The sequence below is a fragment of the Geotrypetes seraphini genome, chromosome 3 (assembly GCF_902459505.1).
Source record: "Geotrypetes seraphini chromosome 3, aGeoSer1.1, whole genome shotgun sequence".
NCBI lineage: Eukaryota > Metazoa > Chordata > Amphibia > Gymnophiona > Dermophiidae > Geotrypetes > Geotrypetes seraphini.
In genome coordinates, this window is record NC_047086.1 from 311,015,480 (window position 1) to 311,037,867 (window position 22,388).

Consider the following 22,388-nt stretch of genomic DNA (forward strand, 5'->3'; position numbering starts at 1 on the left):
GAATTTCCCATTTATGCTAACCCTCTGCTTTCTGTTCTCCAACCACTTGCCGATCCATCTGTGCACTTTTCCTCCTACTCCATGGCTTAGTAGTTTCTTCATAAGCCTTGCATGCGGAACCTTGTCAAACGCTTTCTGGAAGTCCAATTAAACTATGTCCACTGAATCTCCACTACCCACTTGTTTGTTCACTTTCTCAAAGAATTGTAATAAATTTGTCAAACATGACTTCCCTTTCCTGAATCCGTGTTGACTAGCCCTTATTAGGTTGTGATCCTCCAAATGTTGTACAATGTTGTCTTTAATCAGTGTTTCAATTATCTTCCCAGGAACCGAAGTGAGGCTCACAGGTCGATAGATACATTACATTACATTAGGAACTTCTATTCCGCCTATACCTTGCAATTCAAGGCAGATTACAAAAGAGCTAACTGGACATTTCCAGTGAAGTTACAACAGTTTTGTGGGGGGGGTGTTTTTGTGTGGTTTTTTTTTTTGTTTCAAGGGAGGAGAGGTAGCTGGATTAATTCCGGAAGAACTTGCAAATTGATATAACAAATAGATTACAGTTAGAGTACAAATAAGATTACATTACATTTCAGGGATCTGAATAGTGGTTGGTGTTTTGGGGAGGAAGAGATTATTTAAGTGGAGGTTTTGGGGGAGAATTTATCTAGGAGGAGGGGGAAGGGTTGGATTAAGATATCTGGATAAATTTTTTGAAAAGTAGAGTTTTGATTTCTTTTCGAAAAGTTTTGAAGACAAAGACGACTATAGAAAAGTAATAAAAGATGTCAATGGGCCTCAAACCAGTTTAAATACATTACTATGCCCCAGCATTTCAGCATACATTTTTTCATGCCTATAACTGGAGCATAAGTTCGCCCACCAAAAAGAAAAATTGAGGCGATCAATTTTTCCAATTACATGTTACCATCCGCATAGCTATTCCAGTCATAATTAGGAAAAGCCGGCATTTATAACGATCCATGGGGGCTTAATATGTAATAATGTTCCACATATTACCACTTCATAAGTCAATGGAATTGATGACTCAAGTACAACATTAATCTGACCCCATATCGACTTCCAAAAGTTAAGTATCAAAGGACAATAGAACAACAGATGATCCAGCGTCCCAATGTCTAGATCAGTGGTTCCCAACCCTGTCCTGGAGGACCACCAGGCCAATCGGGTTTTCAGGCTAGCCCTAATGAATATGCATGGAGCAGATTTGCATGCCTGTCACTTCCATTATATGAAAATCTCTCTCATGCATATTCATTAGGGCTAGCCTGAAAACTCGATTTGCCTGGTGGTCCTCCAGGACAGGGTTGGGAACCACTGGTCTAGATGACAGTGCCATTATCTATTAGATTTAGAACTGTCTAACTTTTGTAACCTAACAGGGGTCCAAAAAGATCTATGTAACAAGTTAAATCAGGTTTGTCTCATAGATGCTGATGTTGTACATCTCATCCTCCAAGTCCAAATTTGTGGCCATTGAGACACAGAAATATACTGCTTTATTTCAATGCTCCAAATGTCTCTAAGACTAGATTTTGGGTTTTTATTCAAGAATTCAGATATTAATTTATACCACTGGGCGGCCTGATGTCCTAGGAAATCTGTCTGGAAGCATAGGACCTGCAAACTGTAATGATTTTTTAGATTTCGCCAATCAGGGAACCCCTTCTGAATGGCTTACTTCAACTGCAACTATTTATAATTTTTGAGACTTTGAAATACCAAATAATTGTTGCAGTCGTGAAAAATCAAGCAATTTCCCATTTAATAAAACATCATCTAGTGTACGTATACCTGCTTGCATCCAATGCTTCCAGGCAATCTTAGACTCGCCAATTTGAATCTTGGAGTTTAGCCACAAGGATTGATAAGTGGATTTCTCTACTGGAATATCTGTTAATTTGTTAAAAAATTTCAAGGTTTTCCAGGTGTTCAGTAAAATACTATTGCCCTTAACATATCTGGGTAACTTGATACTCAACACATGAAACAAACGTAATGGGGACACAAGTTGCCACTCTAAATACAACCAATCAGGGAGATTTTCCATGAGCTCAGGGAGAATCCAAAACATACCCTGACACAGTATATAGGCCTGATGGTACCTATAAAAATTATGAAAATTTACCCCACCCGCTGCAATTGGTTTTTCTAAAGATACTAAGGCAATTCTCGCAGTTTTACCCAGCCAAATAAATTTAGTAAGAATACTACTTAATTTCTTATAAAAGGACCTCCTGAAAATAAACCGGTAACATACCCATTTGGTAGCAAATCACAGGCAAAACTGTTTGAACTCTCCCCCACCAAGACAGATGTAAAGGGTTCCATTGCTCACACATTTCTGTGACCTTTAGCAATAAAGATTTTTCATTTACTTTCATCGTCTCTTCCAGCATTTTATGAATCCAAATACCTAAATATTTTATACCCTCTTCCTTCCAAAGAAAGGGGAATGAATCAAATAATCCTTTTGGACAATGTACATTTAGCGGAAGAACCTCTGATTTACTCCAATTATTTTTATATTCAGAAAATTTCTCAAACCTGTCAATCAAATGTAGTAAATGGGGAATGGTAGATTCAGGATTCTTCAAATGAAGCATAAGCGGAGACCTTATATTCCCGACCTGCATAAGGAATACCCTGAATCTCCTTTGCCTGTTGAATAGCCAATAACAAGGGTTCCAGAACAATATCAAACAGCAAAGGAGATAATGGATATCCTTGTCTAACTCCCCTCTCCAGACAAAACCATTCTGAAAAAGTATTATCAATATATAATCTGGCAGAAGGGGAACTAAACAAGGTTTGGATCATTTGAATAAATCCGGATCCTATACCAAACCAATCCATTGCTTGATACATAAAGGTCCATTCTATACGATCCAAGGCCTTCTCTGTATCCACGGACACAGAGAAGGCCGGATCTTCCATGGTTTTTGTTAAATTTAGCTTGTGAAAAGCCAATATGGTATTATTTGAAGAATGTCTTTGAGCAATGAACCCTGCTTGGTGCATACTGATAATATAAGGGAGAGCCTTGGCCAAGCGTAAAGCAAATAACTTAGCCAGAAGTTTTCCATCTACATTAATCAAAGAAATAGGCCTGTAATTTGAAACCAACATAGGATTTTTTTAGTTGGCTTCGGCAAAACAATAGTTAAAGATTCTGCCATAGTACCTGTAATACAACCTTTAGTTAGTTGAGCCTGATATAAATTTAATAGATGAGGTAATAGGGTAATTTGAAATGATTTGTAGAACTCTACAGTGAACCCATCATCCAACTCTAATGGACTTCAACACTGCTTGTAATTCTTTCAGTGATATAGGCTCTTCAATATTTCCTTTTATATGCTTGGGAATTTTTGGTCCCTTGATCAACTGTAAAAACGCTAAACCCTTTAGTTCTTTATTTGAATAAGGCTTAGAAGAATATAAAGCTTTGTAAAAGTTCAAAAATTGTTTTAAAATTTCCAATTAGATAATGAGTTTCACCCTTCTCATCTTTAATTGCCACAATTTTTGCTTTTCGTTTTTTAGCTTTAAAGGTAATTAGCTAATACCGGTAATCTTCCTGCTTTATTCGAATTACCATAATACAAAGCCTGTTGAGAAAACAAGTCTTTCCTGACCAGTTGTGAGGAGATCTCATTGTACAGTCAAACCTCGGTTTGCGAGTGTTTTGCAAGACGAGCAACACACTCAGCAAACTTTTGACTCACAAACTGAGTGTTGACTCGATTTGCGAGCACCCCCTCCCCCGATAACCGGCATCGCCCCCCCCGCTCGCAAAGGCCCCCTTGCTCCAACCGGCACCCCCCCCCCGCCCGAACAACTTAAACTTGCCCTCAGCGAGAGGGAGAATTAGAAGTCCTTGAGCATGCGCAGATGCATGCTCAAGGCAGAAGCTGGAAGATCTTCTAGGCACACGATCTGTGCCTGCACTAGACAGGGGGAGAGGGGTAAGTTTAAGTTGTTCGGGCGGGGGTAAGTTCGCGCTGGGGGGGCTGGTTGGAGCAAGGGGGCCTTTGTGAGTGGGGGGAGCGATGTCGGTTATCGGGGGTGGGGGGTGGGGTGGAAACATATCAAAGCGAGTTTCCATTATTTTCTATGGGGAAATTCGCTTTGATAAACGAGCATTTTGGATTACGAGCATGCTCCTGGAACGGATTATGCTCGTAATCCAAGGTACCACTGTATTTATATTTACCTTTTAAGAGGGCCTAGAAAAGTTTCCATTTCACAGCCAACTTTGGCTCTAAATCCTTAATACATTGTTCCAAATTAGAAAATGATATGATTTGCCCCCTCATGGTAGCTTTAAAAGCATCCCACAAGCATCCTAAGGAGATCTCCTCTGAGGCATTAATTTGGAAATATTCATTCATTTTTAATTGGAATTCTTCTAGAAAGTCTGAGTCTGCAATCAATGTATTATTAAATCTCCATAAAATAAATGTTTTGAAAAAATACTTTCAAAATAAAAATTCTCTGTTTCGTGGCCAGCCCATCTGGATTTTTCCAGATGTGGCTAGGTCCATATAACTAAACTAAATGAAACCTGGAACGCTCTTCCAGAGGTTGTTATAGGGGAAAACATCCTCCAGAGATTCAAGACAAAGTTAGACAAGTTCCTACTGAACCAGAACGTACGCAGGTAAGGCTAGTCTCAGTTAGGGCACTGGTCTTTGACCCAAGGGCCACCACGTTAGTGGACTGCTGGGCACGATGGACCACTGGTCTGACCCAGCAGCGGCAATTCTTATGTTCTTATACCGCATCTTCTCTATAAATATAGAGCTTGACATGATTTACCAAAATTAAAAAAGGAAAGTACAGTGGGAGTTGGTGAAAGGGGGAAGTGGAAATTTACATTTTTTGAAAATAGCCAAGTTTTCAGGTGTCTACGGAATAGCTGGAAAGAGCCCTGGTTGCACAGCTGGGCAGGGAACTAGGTTGCAATTAATTTTTGAAATGGAAGGTGTTACATCCTTGGGTACTAACTTCTTCCTTCAGTTTCCTTGCAAATGTGTAATCACTTTACAGTCTAATACAGGGGTGTCCAACTTTTTGGCTTCACTGGGCCGTAAGGGGGAAGTCCACTTTGGGTGCCGTCTTGGTGAGGGCGCCAGAACCCTTCCTCCTCTCTGCCCCACCCGCTCCCCCCTCCCCACCATATCTCTAGTTCTTCGCCTGTGTGAGCAGCAATTCCAATTCGACATCACTTCTGGGTCCCGCACCTAGGAAGTGACATCAGAGGGAGAGCAGATGCCGATACAGGCAGCAAGTTGGTGATGCTGCTCGCGCCGGGGAAGTTAAAGAGGTACAGGAGAAAGAAAGGGATGCAGGGAAGGAGCGGAGGGGTGGAAAAGATGGTGGAGAGGCACCAGTGCACCGGGCACCTCTCACCCTCGCTATGCCACAGCCCAGATAGCTATCCAGACAATTTAGTACCTAAATAATGGCCCCTTTTATTTAGCGCTGCTGGCCGATGACCTTTTATTAAAAAGGCAATTGTTTAATACCATTTTATTAAGGTTTTTACAAACCTTGTCAACCATGGACCCCTGAAGAAGGCATGTTCTCCGAAACACGGACCGTGTCGGGTCTCTTGGTTTGTAATAAGGTGGTAACATTTAACTGCATTAAATATTTGGTATAATAAAAAACACAGCCTGCATCTTGTACATACTAGTCTGCAGTTTTCTTTTTGCTTCTCGCTTGCCGCTTCTGCACTGCAGACCTTGTTGGACTTCTTTTGCTGTTTGTCTCTCTTTTTTACAAAGACAGTAGCGATTCCCACACAGCAAATGTGATGCAGCCTATTCAATTCCTATGGGCTGTGGTGCATTTGCCATACTGGGGCTCTTGTACTATCGCAGCTTTGCAAAAGGGGCCCCAAATATAACTGTCCTAACACCGAATATCAGTGGTATCTGGATAACTTCAGAGTCTACCTTGGCTCTGCTCTGGCAGCAAGGATTTTCAACATTATCTGGATAACCATGCTGCAAAGTCTGGCTCTTGCATCAGTGAGCAGCACTTATCTAGATAAGATCTGGATAAACGCAGCTGAAATCCAAGGCCTCGGTATTTTATTGTACAGAAATTTCACTGTACAACTACAAAGGCTCAGAAGCTGTGAAAAACAGGTTCAAAACACACCTACTTTTTCTGGCAGTGCAGGCGTTTTACACAGGCTGAGTCTTTCTTGCTTTAGTAATAATTTGTAAAGGAAATCTCGTTCCAAATTCCCTCTCGCCTACCATACAGTCTGTTATAGAACTCATTTCCTTCCACTAGCCAAACAAATTCCCAGCAACTCTTTCCTGAACATGTCTCTTTCCCCACCCAACTCCAAGCCAGCATCAGTTTGAACAGATCAGGCCAGTTCACTTTGAATGTGTAGTCTACAAATTCTAAATAATTCAAGTTCCAAAACCCAGCTACACAATTTATATATTTATAAAAAAAAAAAAAAAAAAACAACACCTGTATAACTATTAATAAAACATAGGCCTGATATTTTGTTCTGCAAACACCAGACATACTAATTTGTTTAGTTAAAAAAATGCGAGAACAGAATTTATTTCTACACAGTTTGGAACCTCACAACTCTTCAAGCAACTTTTTTTTAAAACATTTGTTCTATATGGTCCTTTTGTAGCATTTAAGGCTCCTTTCACTAAGGTGCGCTAGCATTTTTAGCGTGCGCTAAAGATTAGCATGCATGCTAACCCCGCGCTAAATGAAAAATATTTACGCAAGCTCTATGGAGGCGTTAGCATGTAGCGCGCGTTAAAACCATTAGTGCATCTTAGTAAAAGGAGCCCTTAAACAGATTTATTTGAAGTGTTGCCGACTTTTTTTCCTTTTAAACATTTTAACATGTACCGTAATATTTTAAACTAGTCTTTAAGCCCGTTACATTAACGGGTGCTAGAGATGTCTGTCTGTCTGGGGTTTTTTCTTTGTCTCTCTCTCCTTGGACGCTGTCTGTCTGTCATTCGTTCTGTCTGTGTCTCTCCCTGGCCCCCTGCCTACCTGTTGCACCATGCCTGCCTGTATCTCTGTGGCCCCCTTCTGTGTCCCCCCCTTCCCAGAGCAAAGCATGATTGTTTTCCCCCCCCAGCAGCCCCCTTTCCCTCTCCTCTTGTTGTGCCATGCCTGCGTGCTCTGTGGCCCCCTTCTGACCCCCCCCCAATGATTGCTGTCTGCCCCCCAGCATACCCCTCCCCTCAAAGCAGCCCCCTTTCCCTCTCCCCTGGTCCCCTGTTCTACCATGCCTGCGTGCTCCGTGGCCCCCTTCCCCCAAAGCAGCCCTCTTTCCCTCTCCCCTGGTACCCTGTTCTTCCATGCCTGCGTGCTCCATGGCCCTCTTCCCACCAAAGCAGCCCCCTTTCCCTCTCCCTCTGGTCCCCTGTTGTGCAATGCCTGCCTACTCTGTGGCCCCCTTCCGTTTCCACCCCCCCTCCCATTCTTACCCTCCCTCCATGTCTCCAACTGGAGCTGGACCTCTCGGCGCAAACCATCATGCAGCAGGCCCGGCGTCCTGCCCCGGTACTGCTCGCCGTCGGGAAGGTGGAGAGCGGCCTTCAAGGTTAGCTACAGCGGCTGGCGAACCTCAGCAGGCCGCTTTGAAGAGGAGCGGCAGCAGGAGGGAGGAGTCGCTGGCACACGCGCCTCCAGCTAGCGCCGACGCCGTGAGCACTGGCACAGAAGCACACCTCACGCCACCAGGACTCACGATCTTTTAACAGCGCATGCGCGCTCTAGGGTTTTATTATTATAGATGTGAATTACTTAAAAAAGCTTTCCTTATTAGAAAGGCAATAAAGCTTAGTGCTTCTAAATTTTTAGAACACAAAATGTAACATACTAGAGCAGTTGAAAAGACCCATGAAGCCCAGACTCCAGCAGTGGCTAATCCAGCTCACAAATATCTGGCAAGATTTATCATTATTCATATCTGCTTTTTCCAGGTCTGCATGGCTAGTAATACCGTGTTTCCCCGAAAATAAGCCCTAGCATGATTTTCGGAGTAGGTCTTAATATAAGCCCTAGTCGTAGGCAGCAGCCCAATACGTCCCCCGCTGCACAGCTGAACCCCTGCTGATCCTCCATCCTTCCCTCCCAACCGATCCCCGCCGACTGCAAACCATAAATACCTTCCAGCAGAGGAGTGTCAGGCCAGCAGCCCTCACAGGCTGCTTTGCGGCCTTCTCATCAGTACACAGAAGGCCCCAGCGAGGTCGCGAAGCAGCCTGTGAGGGCTGCTGGCCCGACGCTCCTCTGCCAGAAAGTATTTATGGTCACGGTTGGTGGGGATTGGTTGGGAGGGAAGGATGGAGGGTCAGCGGGGGTTCAGCGGTTCGGCTGCAGGTGCTCAAGGGTTCTGCTGCAAGAGGGAGGGAAGGATGGAAGCTGGGCAAGGGTTATGCTGCACAGGGGGATGGGAGGGATAGAAAGAAGCTGCAGAGGGAAGCCACAAGGGGATGGGTGAAAGGGGAGGAAAGATGTTGCACATGTGGGGGAAAGGAAAGAGGAAGAATTGGGGTGAAGGACAGGAAGGGAGAGATGATCATGTACATGATAAAAATAAGCCCTACCCAAAAATAAGACCTAGTGCCTTTTTTGGGCCCCAAATGAATACTGTATAAGACACTGTTTATGGATTTTTCCATCATAACTTGTCTAAAACTGGGGATATGAAGAGCATTGGAGGGGGAGGGGTTTCTTTTTTACGTTTTCCTGCTTTTGGGGTTCATTTCACACATTCATTTTTAATGCACACATTGTACACACATGCGAACTTGTATACCTAAACATGTGCACTGATTTTCATACACATTCATTCAGTTCTTTTGTATACCTAACAGGATTTACGGCATGAATAGCTAACAAAGGTACATTCTTAGTTGTAGCCTCTGTGGGGTAGTAGTTAGAGCTACAGCCTTAGCACCCTGAAGTTGTGGGTTCAAACCCTGCGCTGCTCCCTGTGATCCTGGGCAAGTCACTTAACCCTCCACTGCCCTAGGTACATTTAGATCAGGGGTCTCAAAGTCCCTCCTTGAGGGCCACAATCCAGTCCGGTTTTAAGGATTTCCCCACTGAATATGCATGAGATCTATGTGCATGCAATGCTTTCAATGCACATTCATTGGGGAAAACCTGAAAACTCGACTGGATTGCGACACTCAAAGAGGGACTTTGAGATCCATGATTTAGATATATTGTGAGTCTACTGGGACAGATGGTACCTGTATGTAAACTGCTTTGAGTGTGGTTTTATCAGGGCAGGATTAATTCTTTGAGGGCCCCTAGGCACCCAAGTACACTGGGCCCCCCTGGCCCTTCCCCGCCCATGCCACACCCCTACCCTGCCCATGTGCCGCCCCCATTTATCTGTTTTCTTATTTACTTCTTTATTTCCACTTGTATTTCTTTTTTTCTATTCAAAACCAAAGATTAGCATACCAGTGCACAGTTTTTCTTCTATGCAACCCCCCAAACATCTCTGAACAAATCCCCCTTCCTTCCCTTCCCACCTACTTACCCAGGACTTTAACTCTGAACCCTTTTCATGCATATATAAAAGTGTTCAAATATTTGTAAAGTAATAATACTATCCAAAATGTAAGTCTATATTAATAACAAAGTTTACAACGCCTCTCAACTGCCTTACTCTACATCAACCAACTGTAACCCATATGTATAAACAACCAAATCTGTAACTCCTCTAGTACGTTCCACTCCATGTATATTAACTTGCAACGAAACAACAAGGCAAGCAGTCCACCAGAGAATCCAACATGAAACAAAAGAAGATTGGCAGAAAATAAGGAGATTCAAATCAGGTTAATTCAAGGTGCTCCCAAGAACCATGCCTGATGCATTTCGCCAATAAGGCTAATCAATGCTAACAAAAAAACATGTCTTTCATACAAACAGAACACAGAAAACACCTTCGCCTAGTATGGAATATGTAATCACAAACTAACCTCTCCCCCTTTTACAAAACTGTAGTATGGTTTTTAGCTATGGCCAGTGCTAAAAAATGTTCAACAGTTTTGTAAAAGGGGGGATAAAATAGAAATATGTAGATAACGGTTAAATAAGACCACCGTAAGCTGGTCCTCCTTTCCCCTTTTATTGCTGTTTCATCATTGCTTTTAATTCCTCAGGTTTTCAATGGTTAAACTAATTTCTTGGAATGTTAATGGGGTTATTTCCCCTGTTAAGCGACAAAAGATATTGCAGACCTTGAACCGTCACGGGGCGGACATTGCTTTCTTACAGGAGACGCACTTGACCTCTCAGGAACATGATAAATTTGCTCGCTGGTGGGTTGGATGGGTGGTGGGGGCTTGTGCGTTGTAGCAGATGGCTGACGTTTTGATTCTCATTCGGAAAACCCTGGATGTGACAGTGAATAGGGTGTATGCAGTCCCGTCTGGTCGTTTTGTCTTCGTTTCTATCCTTTTAGATCGTACACCTTTGCTTCTCTGTAATATTTATGCGTCAAATGTTTATGATAAGGCTTTTTACCTTTCTTTGTTCAAGGCTTTGAGTGACTTTCCTGATTTGCCTCGGGTGTTTGGGGGCGATTTTAACCTTGTTCATGATCCCCATCCATAGGACCACATTGATTCTTCTACGGGGATTCCTTACCTCTGCTCGACTCTGGATCTGGTGGATGTTTGGCACGCTCTCCATCCTGGGGAGCGTGATTACACTCACCTATCCCATGCTCATGGCACTCAATCTCGGATAGACTACTGGCTTTTGTCTACTTATCTTTTTTCATCTACGACTGTGGCGGGGATCGGTCCATATTGTATTTCGGATCATGCCTTTGTTTGGTGCACCTTGAGTGTGGAGGCGGGTGGAAGCGGCACCCGTCGATGGCGCTTCCCTCTGGCTTTTTATAGGGATCCTGGGTTTCTTGATCATTTACTTCAGAAATGGAAGGAATTTCAAATCCATAATGAGGCTTATCTGGAGGATCCAGTGCTATACTGGGAGGCAGCTAAAGAAGTTTTGCATGGTGAGATTATTGCTTATGCTAGTTTTAAGAAAAAAGCGCGCGATAGGGAAATTCTTCGCCTTCACCCCTTCCCAGAGAGGCATCGCAGGCCCATATCGCCCGCTCCCTTCAATATTTTAAACATCAATTTCATCTTCATGGTAATAAGGGCGGGAGACTTAGCTAACCTGATCCGTACGTCTGATGGTCCGCGGAGGGTGATCCGGGTAATGGAGGAGGAGGTGGGGCCGGTTTATACTGATGTGGAGATTGTGAGAGTTTTTCGCCAGTTCTATCAGAGGTTATATGCCCGCTCTGCGGTCCTGGAGATGCCGAGTGAGTTGTATCTCGATAACATCCCGACTCCTCGTGTATCAGCCATTCAGCAACAGATGTTGAATGCCCCTATCTCGATGGAGGAGGTGGCTTCGGTGATCCAGTCTAGCGCTCTATGGAAAGCCCCGGGACCCGATAGCTATCGCGCGGAGTTTTATAAATTGCTCTCTATGGAAATTACACTGGTGCTGACTTCTACCTTCAATGCGTATGCTCAGAGTGGGTTTTTATCAGTCTCTGCGGGATGCACATATCGTGGTTCTGTTGAAACCGGGACGGGATCCTACCTTGCTTAGTTCTTATCGGCCTATCTCCCTTCTTAATACAGAGGCAAAATTTTTCGCTAAGATCCTGGCTAACAGGACGGCCCGTGTTCTCCCCAATCTTATCGCTGATTCTCAGGTAGGCTTCGTCCTTAATCGTCGGGTGACCCGCTCTATTCGCCGTATCTTAACTTCTTTGGAATACGTGGCTCTTGCTCGATTGCCTTCCCTGTTGGTCAGCTTCAATGCGGAGAAGGCTTTTGACAGGGTCTCCTGGAAGTTCTTGTTTGCCACGTTGCGGCATTATGGTTTTGAGGGATTGTTTCTTGATGCTGTCTCCACTCTTTATGCTTCGCCTTTGGCAGCTGTTTGGGTTAATAGGCTTTCTGACCCTTTTGACATTCAGCAAGGCACTCGGCAGGGGTGCCCTTTGTCCCCCCTGCTGTTTTTTCTTACCTTAGACCCTTTAGTGTGTGATGTTCTGCGCAATCCGGACATTCTTGGGGTCCCCATTGGTACGGTGGAATTTAAATTGTCCACATTTGCGGATGATCTTCTGGTACATCTTACTCGTCCTGTCCAAGCTCTGCCTGCTCTTTTGATGGTGATGGCTGAACATGGGGACTTTTCGGGTTTTCAGCTGAATCTCGAGAAGTCCTTGGCCCTTCCTTCCCTCCCGGGCTTCGGGACAACTGGCCGGGGGGTCTTCCCACTGAAATGGGCTGACCAATCATTTCGCTATCTTGGCATCCAATTGACTTCTTCAGTTTCTTCCATTAAACAGGCTAATTTGTATTTGCTATTTGACACAACATGTCACCACCTAGAGGGCTGGAGATTCTTTCCCCTTTTGGTACATGGTCGCATTCACCTTTTTAATATGGTTTTTTTCCTCAATGGTTTTAAGTTCTTCAGGTGTTACCCATCCGCCTTCTGCAGAAGGATCTCCATGAACTGCATCAGCTTCTCGCTTGGTTTATTTGGGGGGGGGGAGAAAGCCTCGCATGGCTTTTTGTTACTTGTTGGGCTCTTGGTCAAGGGGCGGCATGGGGGTTCCCAATTTGAAGAAATACAATCAGGCTTGCTTGCTTCGTTACTTGGGGGATTGGATCTTGGAGCAACACACCTACACTTGTTTTGATTATGAATTTGCCTTCTACCATCCTTGGCATCTGTCTTCTTTGTTACATGCTCCTCGATCTTCTCTCCCGTCCCATTTGCAATCGAGTCTTCTGCTGGGTTCTGGTGCTTGGCCTGGGGGGGGGAACCTGGGAGTGTCTGATTTTCTACCCCTGCAGGGGAACCTTCAGTTCTTACCTGGCCAGATGTCTGCATCCTTTAGATACTGGACTCATTTGGGCTTCACTGTATTGGAGCACGTCCTTACCCCGGAGGGCACGCTTCCACCTTGGCATACTTTTCGGCTTTGCGAAGGGATTCGTAGCACTGATTTTTTTTGCTTACTTACAATTAGATCATTATGTGCGCTCTTTGGCAGTGGAAGGTCTGCAATTGGGTTTGGGTGGTAGGCTTCGTGCCTTTTTTGCTCCCTTCTCGGAGGACGGCCTGTCGGTCTTGGCATTACAACAAGCGCTACATGCTATTGCCCGGCCTCAGATGTGGGATTCCCTATGTGCTTGCTGGGCTCCGGACTTGGACTTACGGCCCACGGATCTGGATGTGGCCTGCCTTATTAAGCGTATTCCGACCCTTACGGTTTCAGCTGAACTCCGAGAGTGTTAGTTTCGGGTGTTACATCGTGCTTATTTTACGCAAGTCCAACTTTTTCACTTGGGTTTAGCAGAATCGCCGCAATGTGAGAAATGTTCCCGTGCTCCTAAATCCTTTTTCCATGCCTTTTGGAGCTCTTCTGTGGTCCAGGCCTTCTGGAGACAGGTGATTCATTACTTGGATCTTTTGTTGGGCTGCTCTATACCTCTTACACCGGCGGGATTTTTATTGGATAAATATGAGGCTTTTCGTTTTCCCCTGGGGGTGGGTCGGTTATTTTTACGAAGGCTAGCTTAGTGGCTAAGAAGATTATTTTGGGGGAATGGGTTTCAGATTGGGCTCCTTCTTATTGGGCTTGGTGTAAACGCTTGCATGCTCTGATGCTGCTTGAGAGGGGTCGAGTGCGTAATTCTTTGCATCAATCGAAGGTTTTTTTTGCAGGAATGGGGTCCTTATATTTACTCTCTGTCCCCTCGGGCCTGCAGTTTGATTCTTAATACTTTGCCTATTTGATTCCTGAGTGGTAAGGGGTTCACAGCCTTGGGGTGGCCTCCTCCCGGCTTTTCTTCACCTCCCCTCCTTTTTTTTTTCTTTTTTCTTTCTTTCTCCTCTTACTTTTTATTCCTTTCTCTTTTTCCATTTTCTCTTTCTTCCTTGGGAGGTTCATTTTCTGATTCTTTGGGGCTCATTAGAGTCCAATGCCCTGAATGTTATGTTTCTGCTTAGTGCCTGTTCTGTCCTCCCACCTTGGATGTGCTGGATGGAGGTTTTGGGGGGTTGTTTTTTAAAAAAAATCTTCTCTTTCTCTGTTCTTGTTGTTGGGGGAAGGGGGATGATGGGCTGGGAGATGGTGTATGTGTGTGTGTGTGGGGGGGGGGGTTATGGGGCTTGGGATATATTTGCTGTACGGCCTTTGGAGCACCCGTGTATTCTTTGTTGTACTCATTGACTTTTTTGCCTCTGATGTGCTCCGTCAACCAATTGTTTCCGGTATACATGTCAACCAGACAGAGGGTGATAAGCTCTGTACTTTTTCATAGCTTGTTTATTGACTTTCTGGTCCTTTTCTCGCCTTTATCTTTAAATATTCTGTATGTTTGACCTTCTTTAATAAAAAACAGATTTACACTAAATAAGACCACCAAGAAGCTGGACTCTGCATACAATGCAACACCACAGAAACAGCGATGCACATCCCCTAAAGCAAAATAATAAATAAATTGAAATTTTTCTACCTTTGTCTTCTCTGGTTTCTGCTCTCCTCATCTTTTCACTCTCTTCCTTTCATCTTCTGTCCTTCTGTGCCTCTTCCAGAAATTGTCTGCCTCTCCCTTCCATCTCTTCTTCCCCCTCCCCATTGGTGTGGCATCCATCATCTTCCTTTCCCTCCTCCAATGATCTGGCATCTCTCTCCTTCCCTGTCCCACACCCCCATGATCGGGCATTTCACTCTCATCTCTGCCTTCCTCTCATTTCCATCAGCATCTGCCCCTTTTCTTTCCCTTCAACCCAATTCCATCCAGTATCCTTCCCCTTATATCTCTTCCCTTCCCCTGCACACCAATTCCATCAACCCCTTTCTCTCCTTCCACCACCCTTCCATACCACCCTGCCCCCTTTCTCTTCCTCCACCACCCTTTCATACCATCCTTCTCACAACCCTTCCATACCACCTTGCCCCCTTTCTCTCCCTCCACTACCTTTCCATGCTCCTTTCTTTCTCCCCCTCCAAACATTGCAGCTGTCGGCTCTGCCCGCTGAGCTCCTTTGCCCGAAAGCAGCATTAGAACAGCTGACGGCAACGCCCCCCCCCCCCTCTTCTAAAGTGGCCTTGGTCCCTCTACTATCATTGATAACCAGCAGTACCACTTTTTTCTTTCCTCAACTAGTCTTTCTGTACCGTCTGCTTTTCCAGCAGATGGACTTATTCAGTAGGCCAGTAATAAGGGCAAGGAAGGTAAAACAAAGTGGGACAAAAACTCTTAGGTGTCCAGTTGCATGAGAGCCTAAAAATTGGTGTTGACTTAGGAACTTCTGCAGCAGGCTTGGGGCTGTTCTTAACCTTACAGAAAAGCAGTAGGGAGCCAGATTATACAACAATAACAACAACAACAACAAAAATCTAAAAGTAAAACAAGCATGAAATACAGGAGAGCTAAAAGGAAAAAAAATAGAGAATTTCCCCTTTATATGTTACCCCCCCACCCACGGCAACCCCCCCCCCCCCGCAGCAATGGCAATGCCCCCCCCCCCCTTACTCCGGAAGAAGTGACATCGGAGGAGGATAGACCGGCAGAAGCAGTCATCGCCGGACCTTCCTGTAACAGATTCGGTCGCGTTGTTGTTGCTGCGGGGGGTGGGGGGGCATTGGCATTTTTTTAAATATCAAGGTGAGTCATCCTCCTTCAGCGGGCCCCCCTCACAGTTTCAGGCCCTAGACACGTGCCTACTGGGCCTATTGATTAATCCAGCCCTGGGTTATATAACTACAAAAAAGGCGGTATACAAGTCCCAACCCTTATTTAAACCTTGCAATGCCACCTTGACTACATTTTGAAAATAAAAAAAAACTGTTTAGTGAAAAATAATATTGCCCGGTTTATTTTCTTTAAAACATTTATATCCCACATATCGCAAAATCTATGCGGGTTAGAACAAACATACATAAGAATAATTAGACAAACAGCCGAACATATGCACTATAACAAAAACATTCCAAAACATTCCCTTATAAATCTCCCAAAAGAGTAATAACTACAAAACTGTAATATATTCTCTATACACTACCAAAGGATTCCTGAAAATAATAAGCCTTCAAACACTTACAAAAGGATAACAATACAGGAATCTGATGAATCTGCTCAAAGAGTGCATTCCACAATCGTGGACCTGTAACACCAAAAACTTGTGCAAGGATTGTAACCTTTGCAATAACACGTAAAATGTGCCGTTAGTTTAATGCAGTGTCCCTCAAACTTTTCCGGCTGGTGGCGTGCTAAACTCAGTGACCCAGCTGGTAGGCACCTGGAAGTGTACGGGATATCGACGTGATGACATCACGTACATGCGTGACATCATCCCTTTGACATCCACGCGAATGCGTGCAGGCCCTTAGCTGCCTCTGGAGCTGTCTCTGGTGGGGGGGGGGGGGGATCCAGGAGGAGGGGAGGTGCGGGGAGAGACGCCGGCGAGGAGGAGAGTTGTTAGTGTCGGCCGACTGCCTACAGGACGTGCTTCTCACCGCAAGAGGCACATACTAGATGCAGTCAGCCAGCACCGGCGCCTCTCTTCCTTACCAGCATCTTGTCGGGGCACACCTAAAATCTGCTGGGGCACACTAGTGTACCGTGGCACACAGTTTGCGACAAACTGGTTTAATGGAATGTCCTCTTGTTTAGTACTATATCTCAAGTTTCAAGTTTAATAAAAATTTGATTTGATCGCAAAATCATAATTCAATACGATTTACAAATAATGATAAAATTGGGGTAAAAAAGAAAAACACATTAATCAAACCAGATGGTTAAAAAACTTTAGACCAACCAACCACATAAGGTAAAAAATAATAAATAAAGGGTTAAATACAATTTATAAACAAATAAAAAGGGCGAGGTGATGAAACAATAGGATGGGGAAAAGGATAACTGCTCAATTTTCACCTATCAGCATTACTAGTACTCTTAACACACATCCTGAATATATAAAATTTGCATAACTCAGTTAAAAGCGTCCTTAAAAAGCCAGCTTTTCAGGAGCCTTTTAAACTTACTAAGTAATTTTTCTTCCATTATATTGATTGGGAGCGAATTCCAGATTTGAGGGGCCGTGATGGAAAAGATCGTGTCTCTCCTTGAATAAATGAGTTTCAGTGAAGGGACTAAGAGGAGAGATTTCTCTTCCGATCTTAAGGATTTTGTAGGAATATAAGGGATTAAAAGCCTTTCTAAGAATGCAGGAGCTTTATTCCTTAAAATTCTATGTGTAAGTAGTGTTATTTTATATATAATTCTATGATTTACAGGTAACCATCTCCTCTCAGCCATCTCTTCTCCAAGCTAAAACTGCCCTAACCTGTTTAACCTCTTATGGGGGGGGAGGGGGGGGGGAGAAGAAGCACAGCATATTAGGATGAAGATTCTTCTCCAAAAATCTGCACCTTCTCTGTTTGTTGCTTTAAAATCAAGTGTATATTTGTAACACATGAGCTAATACCACAAGGGCAGAATATACAGTATTTTTATAACTGTCAATCTGACGAAGTAATGCTTTAATAAGAACCCCGGGTCTTGTTTGGAGGTTTGCATGCACACTACAGTGTCTTCTCTTCAAATCTAGTATGTTATTAGATAAATACAATTGAGAAGTAGTCTAGTGGTTAGAGTAGCTGGCTGAGAACAAGGAAGCCAGTGCTCAAATCCCAAAGTTTTTGTGTTATCTTGAGCAAGTCACCCAAGAGCAGGGGTGTCAAAGTCCCTCCTCGAGGGTCGCAATCCAGTCGGGTTTTCAGGATTTCCCCAATGAGATCTATTAGCATACAATGAAAGCAGTGCTTGCAAATAGATCTCATGCATATTCATTGGGGAAATCCTTAAAACCTGACTGGATTGTGGCCTTCAAAGAGGAACTTTGACACTCCTTCCCAAGAGTGATTTCTAATGATCCCTGGAAGTCAAGGAAGGACCAGTGATTGCTCCTTTCGGCATACTGTAGTTACCGGCTATAATTTCAGCCACTAAAATGCCACCCTTATGCAATGACAGCTCTCCTCTTTGCCCCCTCCCTTCCCCCACTCCTCTGGGGCTGTGAATATTATCTCTAACACTTTCAGTAGATGATCCAGGAAGTGGAAAGACTGATCTAGTGTTCAAATTGGAACCTTGTCTATGACAGGTGCACAGGACTTACACCCCTAAATAACTAGACTAACCCTAATAATTCTGATTTATCGCTATAAGGAAAAAGGTTAACATAACATATTTGGTTTTAGCTTAGGTCTTGTTTCATTGGTAGCTCAAAGCAAGTTACATTCAGATACAGTAAGCATTTAACTGTTCCTGGACGGTTTATATTTCCAGATAGTTGCAAATTTGCTTTTTGGATTGAACTAAGACTATAAAAGCCCTCCTCCCTCCAAAAACCCCCCAAAACCAGCACAACTTACTCCAAGTGATGAGAATACAATCTACTGAGAACCACAGATTTCAATCTTTCATTTCTCTACCCATTCCAAGTTAGTCACTCTGTTGCACTTTCACCTTAGGAACTGAAAAGCAGCTCTCAGGTGGAGCCATAAACAACCAAAGAGTTTTACACTAGAGAGGAATTCTTAAGCCAATAAAATGCAAAGAAAAACAGCAATGCGACAAAAAAAGTCACTGCGAGTATGATCCCAAAAGAATAGTTCAGAATAGGCACAAAGCATCGCCCAGCTAAGCAGAATTTGGTTGAAGCCCGCTGAACTGGACAAGACAGGAAGCACTATAATGGTGCCATTAGGAGCCGAGCATAATTAATATTGAGCAAGCTCCTACAGTGTGTCCAGACATAGGTAAGTTATAGTGTGTTTTAGCACCCCAATAATTTTGAAATAGCGGCGCCTATAGGAAACACTACCCTCCTCCTCCTCTCTCTCACCCCCCCCCCCCCCGTTTCATAGCACTTCCCTCACCTCCCATAGAGAGTACAGTTAACCAAAATACAACTTTCAACTCAAAGTCCAAGTGCCCTGACTATACATCGAATACATCCTAGGGGCTCTTGCCCTTCCTCGCAAGACGCGGGCATTAACAGAGCACAAGAAACTCACCTGCAGCGCCTTGCGGATACCGTTCCTCCCGTACGCTTTGCTTTTGAACTTCTCGCTCGAACCACGGTGGTTTGCGTTACACGCTGAAGCGGCCATTTAGCTTCCCGGTACAACCAGCACAGTCCAGACACCGTGCAAAACCAGTCCGCCCAGCTTCTGCTCCCGCTCACCTTGGAGACGAGGAAGGGAGGGCAAGACGTTGAAGGCAGCCACTGCCTGGGCAGTCCCGAAGCTCCGCCCCCTTCCTCTCGCCTAGCCCATGGGCCGGCATGGGCGGAGCTTGGAAAACCCCGAAACGAGGAGAGAAGGGAGGAGCCACAAAGGCAATAATTGGATCGCGCTTCTTGGGAGGGGGGATCCCCGTCTCTTCTGTGACGTCGTGTCCTGCCTTCCTTTATTAATTAAATGTGCGCGCGTGGCGAAACAACAGGTCCTTTGCTTTTTCCAGGCGGGTTTTGTCCTCTACTTATAATTTCTGTTGTGCTACTATACTACACAGCGCTGTACGTTAAACATTCAGGAGACAGTCCCTACTCACTAGACCTTACTGTAACTAGTGTTAAAAGTTACCTGAGTGAAAAGAACAAGGTTTTTTTAAAGTAAAGAAAATCTGGAAGGTAAGATATGTGGGGGTTTTTCCCCTATTTTGAGAAGTTTGGTTTGTGTATCTTTTGTATTTGTGCAGTTTTGGTATTCTGTTGCTGATCTCCTGCATAGGTTTGGATGACTTGGATCTGTGTGGGAGGTGGTTTGGTTTCTGTGCCTTGTGGGAAGGTAATTATGGTGGTTTTTTTAATTTTGAGAAGGATTGTGAAATTCTTGTTAAGGTTGAAGTTTGGTATTGATGCTGAAATTGTTCTGTGAGATTTTCTCAGAGAGATTCTCTGTGAAGCAAAGCTGTGGGAAGGGAGAGAAATAAATGTTGCAGGTGGGGGAGGGAAAAGAAAACGGAGAATTGTTGGACATACTGTAGGTGTGTGGCATGAGAGGGAAAGAGAGATGATGTATATGGAGAAAGGAAAAAGAGGGAATACACTTTTCCCTCTGTATTCGTTGTGAAAGTGGATTAACAGAACCGCCAATACTGAAAAACCGTGAATAACTTTTTTTTTATATGTTGTTTGCTATTTTGTATTAAAAGCCATCATGAATATGGTGAAACCGCAAATAACATGGTGGGAGACCTGGCCTGTTTCTGAAGGAGAGGCATGGTGAACAAAGTGCTGGGAATCAGCGATTTTCTCTGTAAACGCTTGGAATCAGCGATTTCTCTATGCAAGCTGATGTAATTTGGGGGGAGGAGCCAGCAAGCTAAAAACCGTGAATAATCGAAACCGCAAATGCTGAAACCACAAATACGTAGGGAGAAGTGTATTGGACATAATAGTGGTAGAGAGGAGGGAGGAGAAGGAGGACCCAAAGAAGGGAGAGATATCAGACCACAGGAATGGGAAGGAGAGAGAGATGCCAGACCATAGAATGGAAGGGACAGAGAGGAGAGAGATGTTAGACTTCGGGAAGAGGGAGGGAAGGAGAGAGAGATGTCAGACCATAGGAGAGGAGAGAGATCGCAGGCTATGGCAAGGAGAAGAGAAAGATGCCAGACCATATGAAGGGGGAAGACAGAGATGTCTGACCATTGGAGAGGGATGAGATGGGGCATAGGGATGGAGGGGAAGGGGAGACAGAGGGAGGAGATGGTGCACAGCAATGGGTGCGACAGGGAAGAGATAAGAAGAAATGCTTCTTCTGGATAGATGGGAGTAGGGGAGAAGAAAGAGGAAGGAGATGGTATAGATGGGAAGGTATGGAAAAGTAGATTTTGAGAAGAAAGCAAAAAAATGGAAGAAAGTTGAATGTTAAAAGTTAATGCTGAAGACGGATGTATGGCAGAAAGTGAAGGAGAGAAAAACAGCAAATCGATAAGGTGGCCCTGGATACACAGAGCACAGACAGGAGGTGCAGCCAGACTGGGAAAGATGGTTTGAAAACCAAAATCACCAGGCAACAAAGGTAGGGGAAATTATTTTATTTTCAATTTAGTGATTGAATTGTGTCAGTTTTGAGAAATTACATCTGCTGTCTATATTTTGCACTGTTCAGGAAGAAATGCATGTGTTTCTATTTCTCTGGGGGTTGTACTGCATGCAGAGTTTTTAATCTTAGGTGTTATTTTTTATATATTAGTACTTTTAGTTTGTGGTCCTGTGTTTGCATAGGGGTTATCTGTGTTCTGCATATGTGACCAAGGCCAGGTGTTATGGTAGGAATGAATGTTGAGAAACATACGATGTGCTTTGCGTAGTTTTAATTTTGTGGTTAACCATTATGTATTGTTAATAAGATTATATTGTGTATGAATGGAAAAATGAATGGAAAAAATGGTATTACAATTACAGTAGTACTATTATAGTGGGGTCTGGGGCGGAGCTTGCAAGCCCCCCCCCCCAAACAAAAAAGCGTTCTGCTACCTATGTTTTACAGTATTGGTTTATTAAATTATTTTACTATTCTCAACTTAGTATATAGTATTTCTTTATAGGTACTTTATTATATGGTTTAAACATTTTTATTTCAAGGTAAAAACCATTTTAGATGTAATTCTGGTGTCTCTCCTGAGCATTTGGTCTTAGGGAGGAACCAGGTTACATCACACATCACATCATTACAACATTATATTATTATTATTTTTAATGTAAATCACTCCTTCTCCTGGGGAAAGGTATACATTGAACCCTCAGACACTTGCGACTACAAACAAATTTTATTTCAAGAAGGGATACCTTTTATCTCAGTCTGAGGAGGAGGGGTTTACACTTCTCTCTCCGTATCCACGGTTTCTGTATCTGCAGTTTCGCTTATTCACGATTTTTCAGAAGCTGACTCCGCCCCCCCCAAATCACATCATCATTAAAGTTCTTTTTCCTTTTACTGTACTGATAAAAAAGTGTATCGCTTACCATTCACTCTGAAAATCGCTGCTACCATGCTTTCTCTCACAAATTTGCTGCTTCCATGCTTCCCAGTGTGCACTAAGAAAAACGCTGCTTCCCAGCATCCATAGAGAGAAAGGCTTCTTCCCAGCATGCCTGCCCAGAAATCGCTGCTTGCTTGCCTTCCCAGAAATTGCTGTAGAAAAGTTATTCGTGGGTCCAATAATAAAAACGAAAGGCTTTTTCTAAGAACCGCAAAT

At 43.9% G+C, this 22,388-nt stretch overlaps 1 protein-coding gene across 1 annotated transcript in view; it reads right to left on the bottom strand.

Moving 5' to 3' along the window:
* The window catches only part of LOC117358113 (serine palmitoyltransferase 3-like), a 227,082-nt gene extending 207,630 nt beyond the window's left edge, over nucleotides 1–19,452 (bottom strand). The window contains exon 1 of the mRNA XM_033939643.1: nucleotides 19,196–19,452. Coding sequence (XP_033795534.1) covers nucleotides 19,196–19,291 — 96 coding nt within the window. The 5' untranslated portion in view covers nucleotides 19,292–19,452. The remainder of the gene's footprint in view (nucleotides 1–19,195) is intronic.
* Between the last annotated feature and the right edge of the window lie 2,936 nt (nucleotides 19,453–22,388).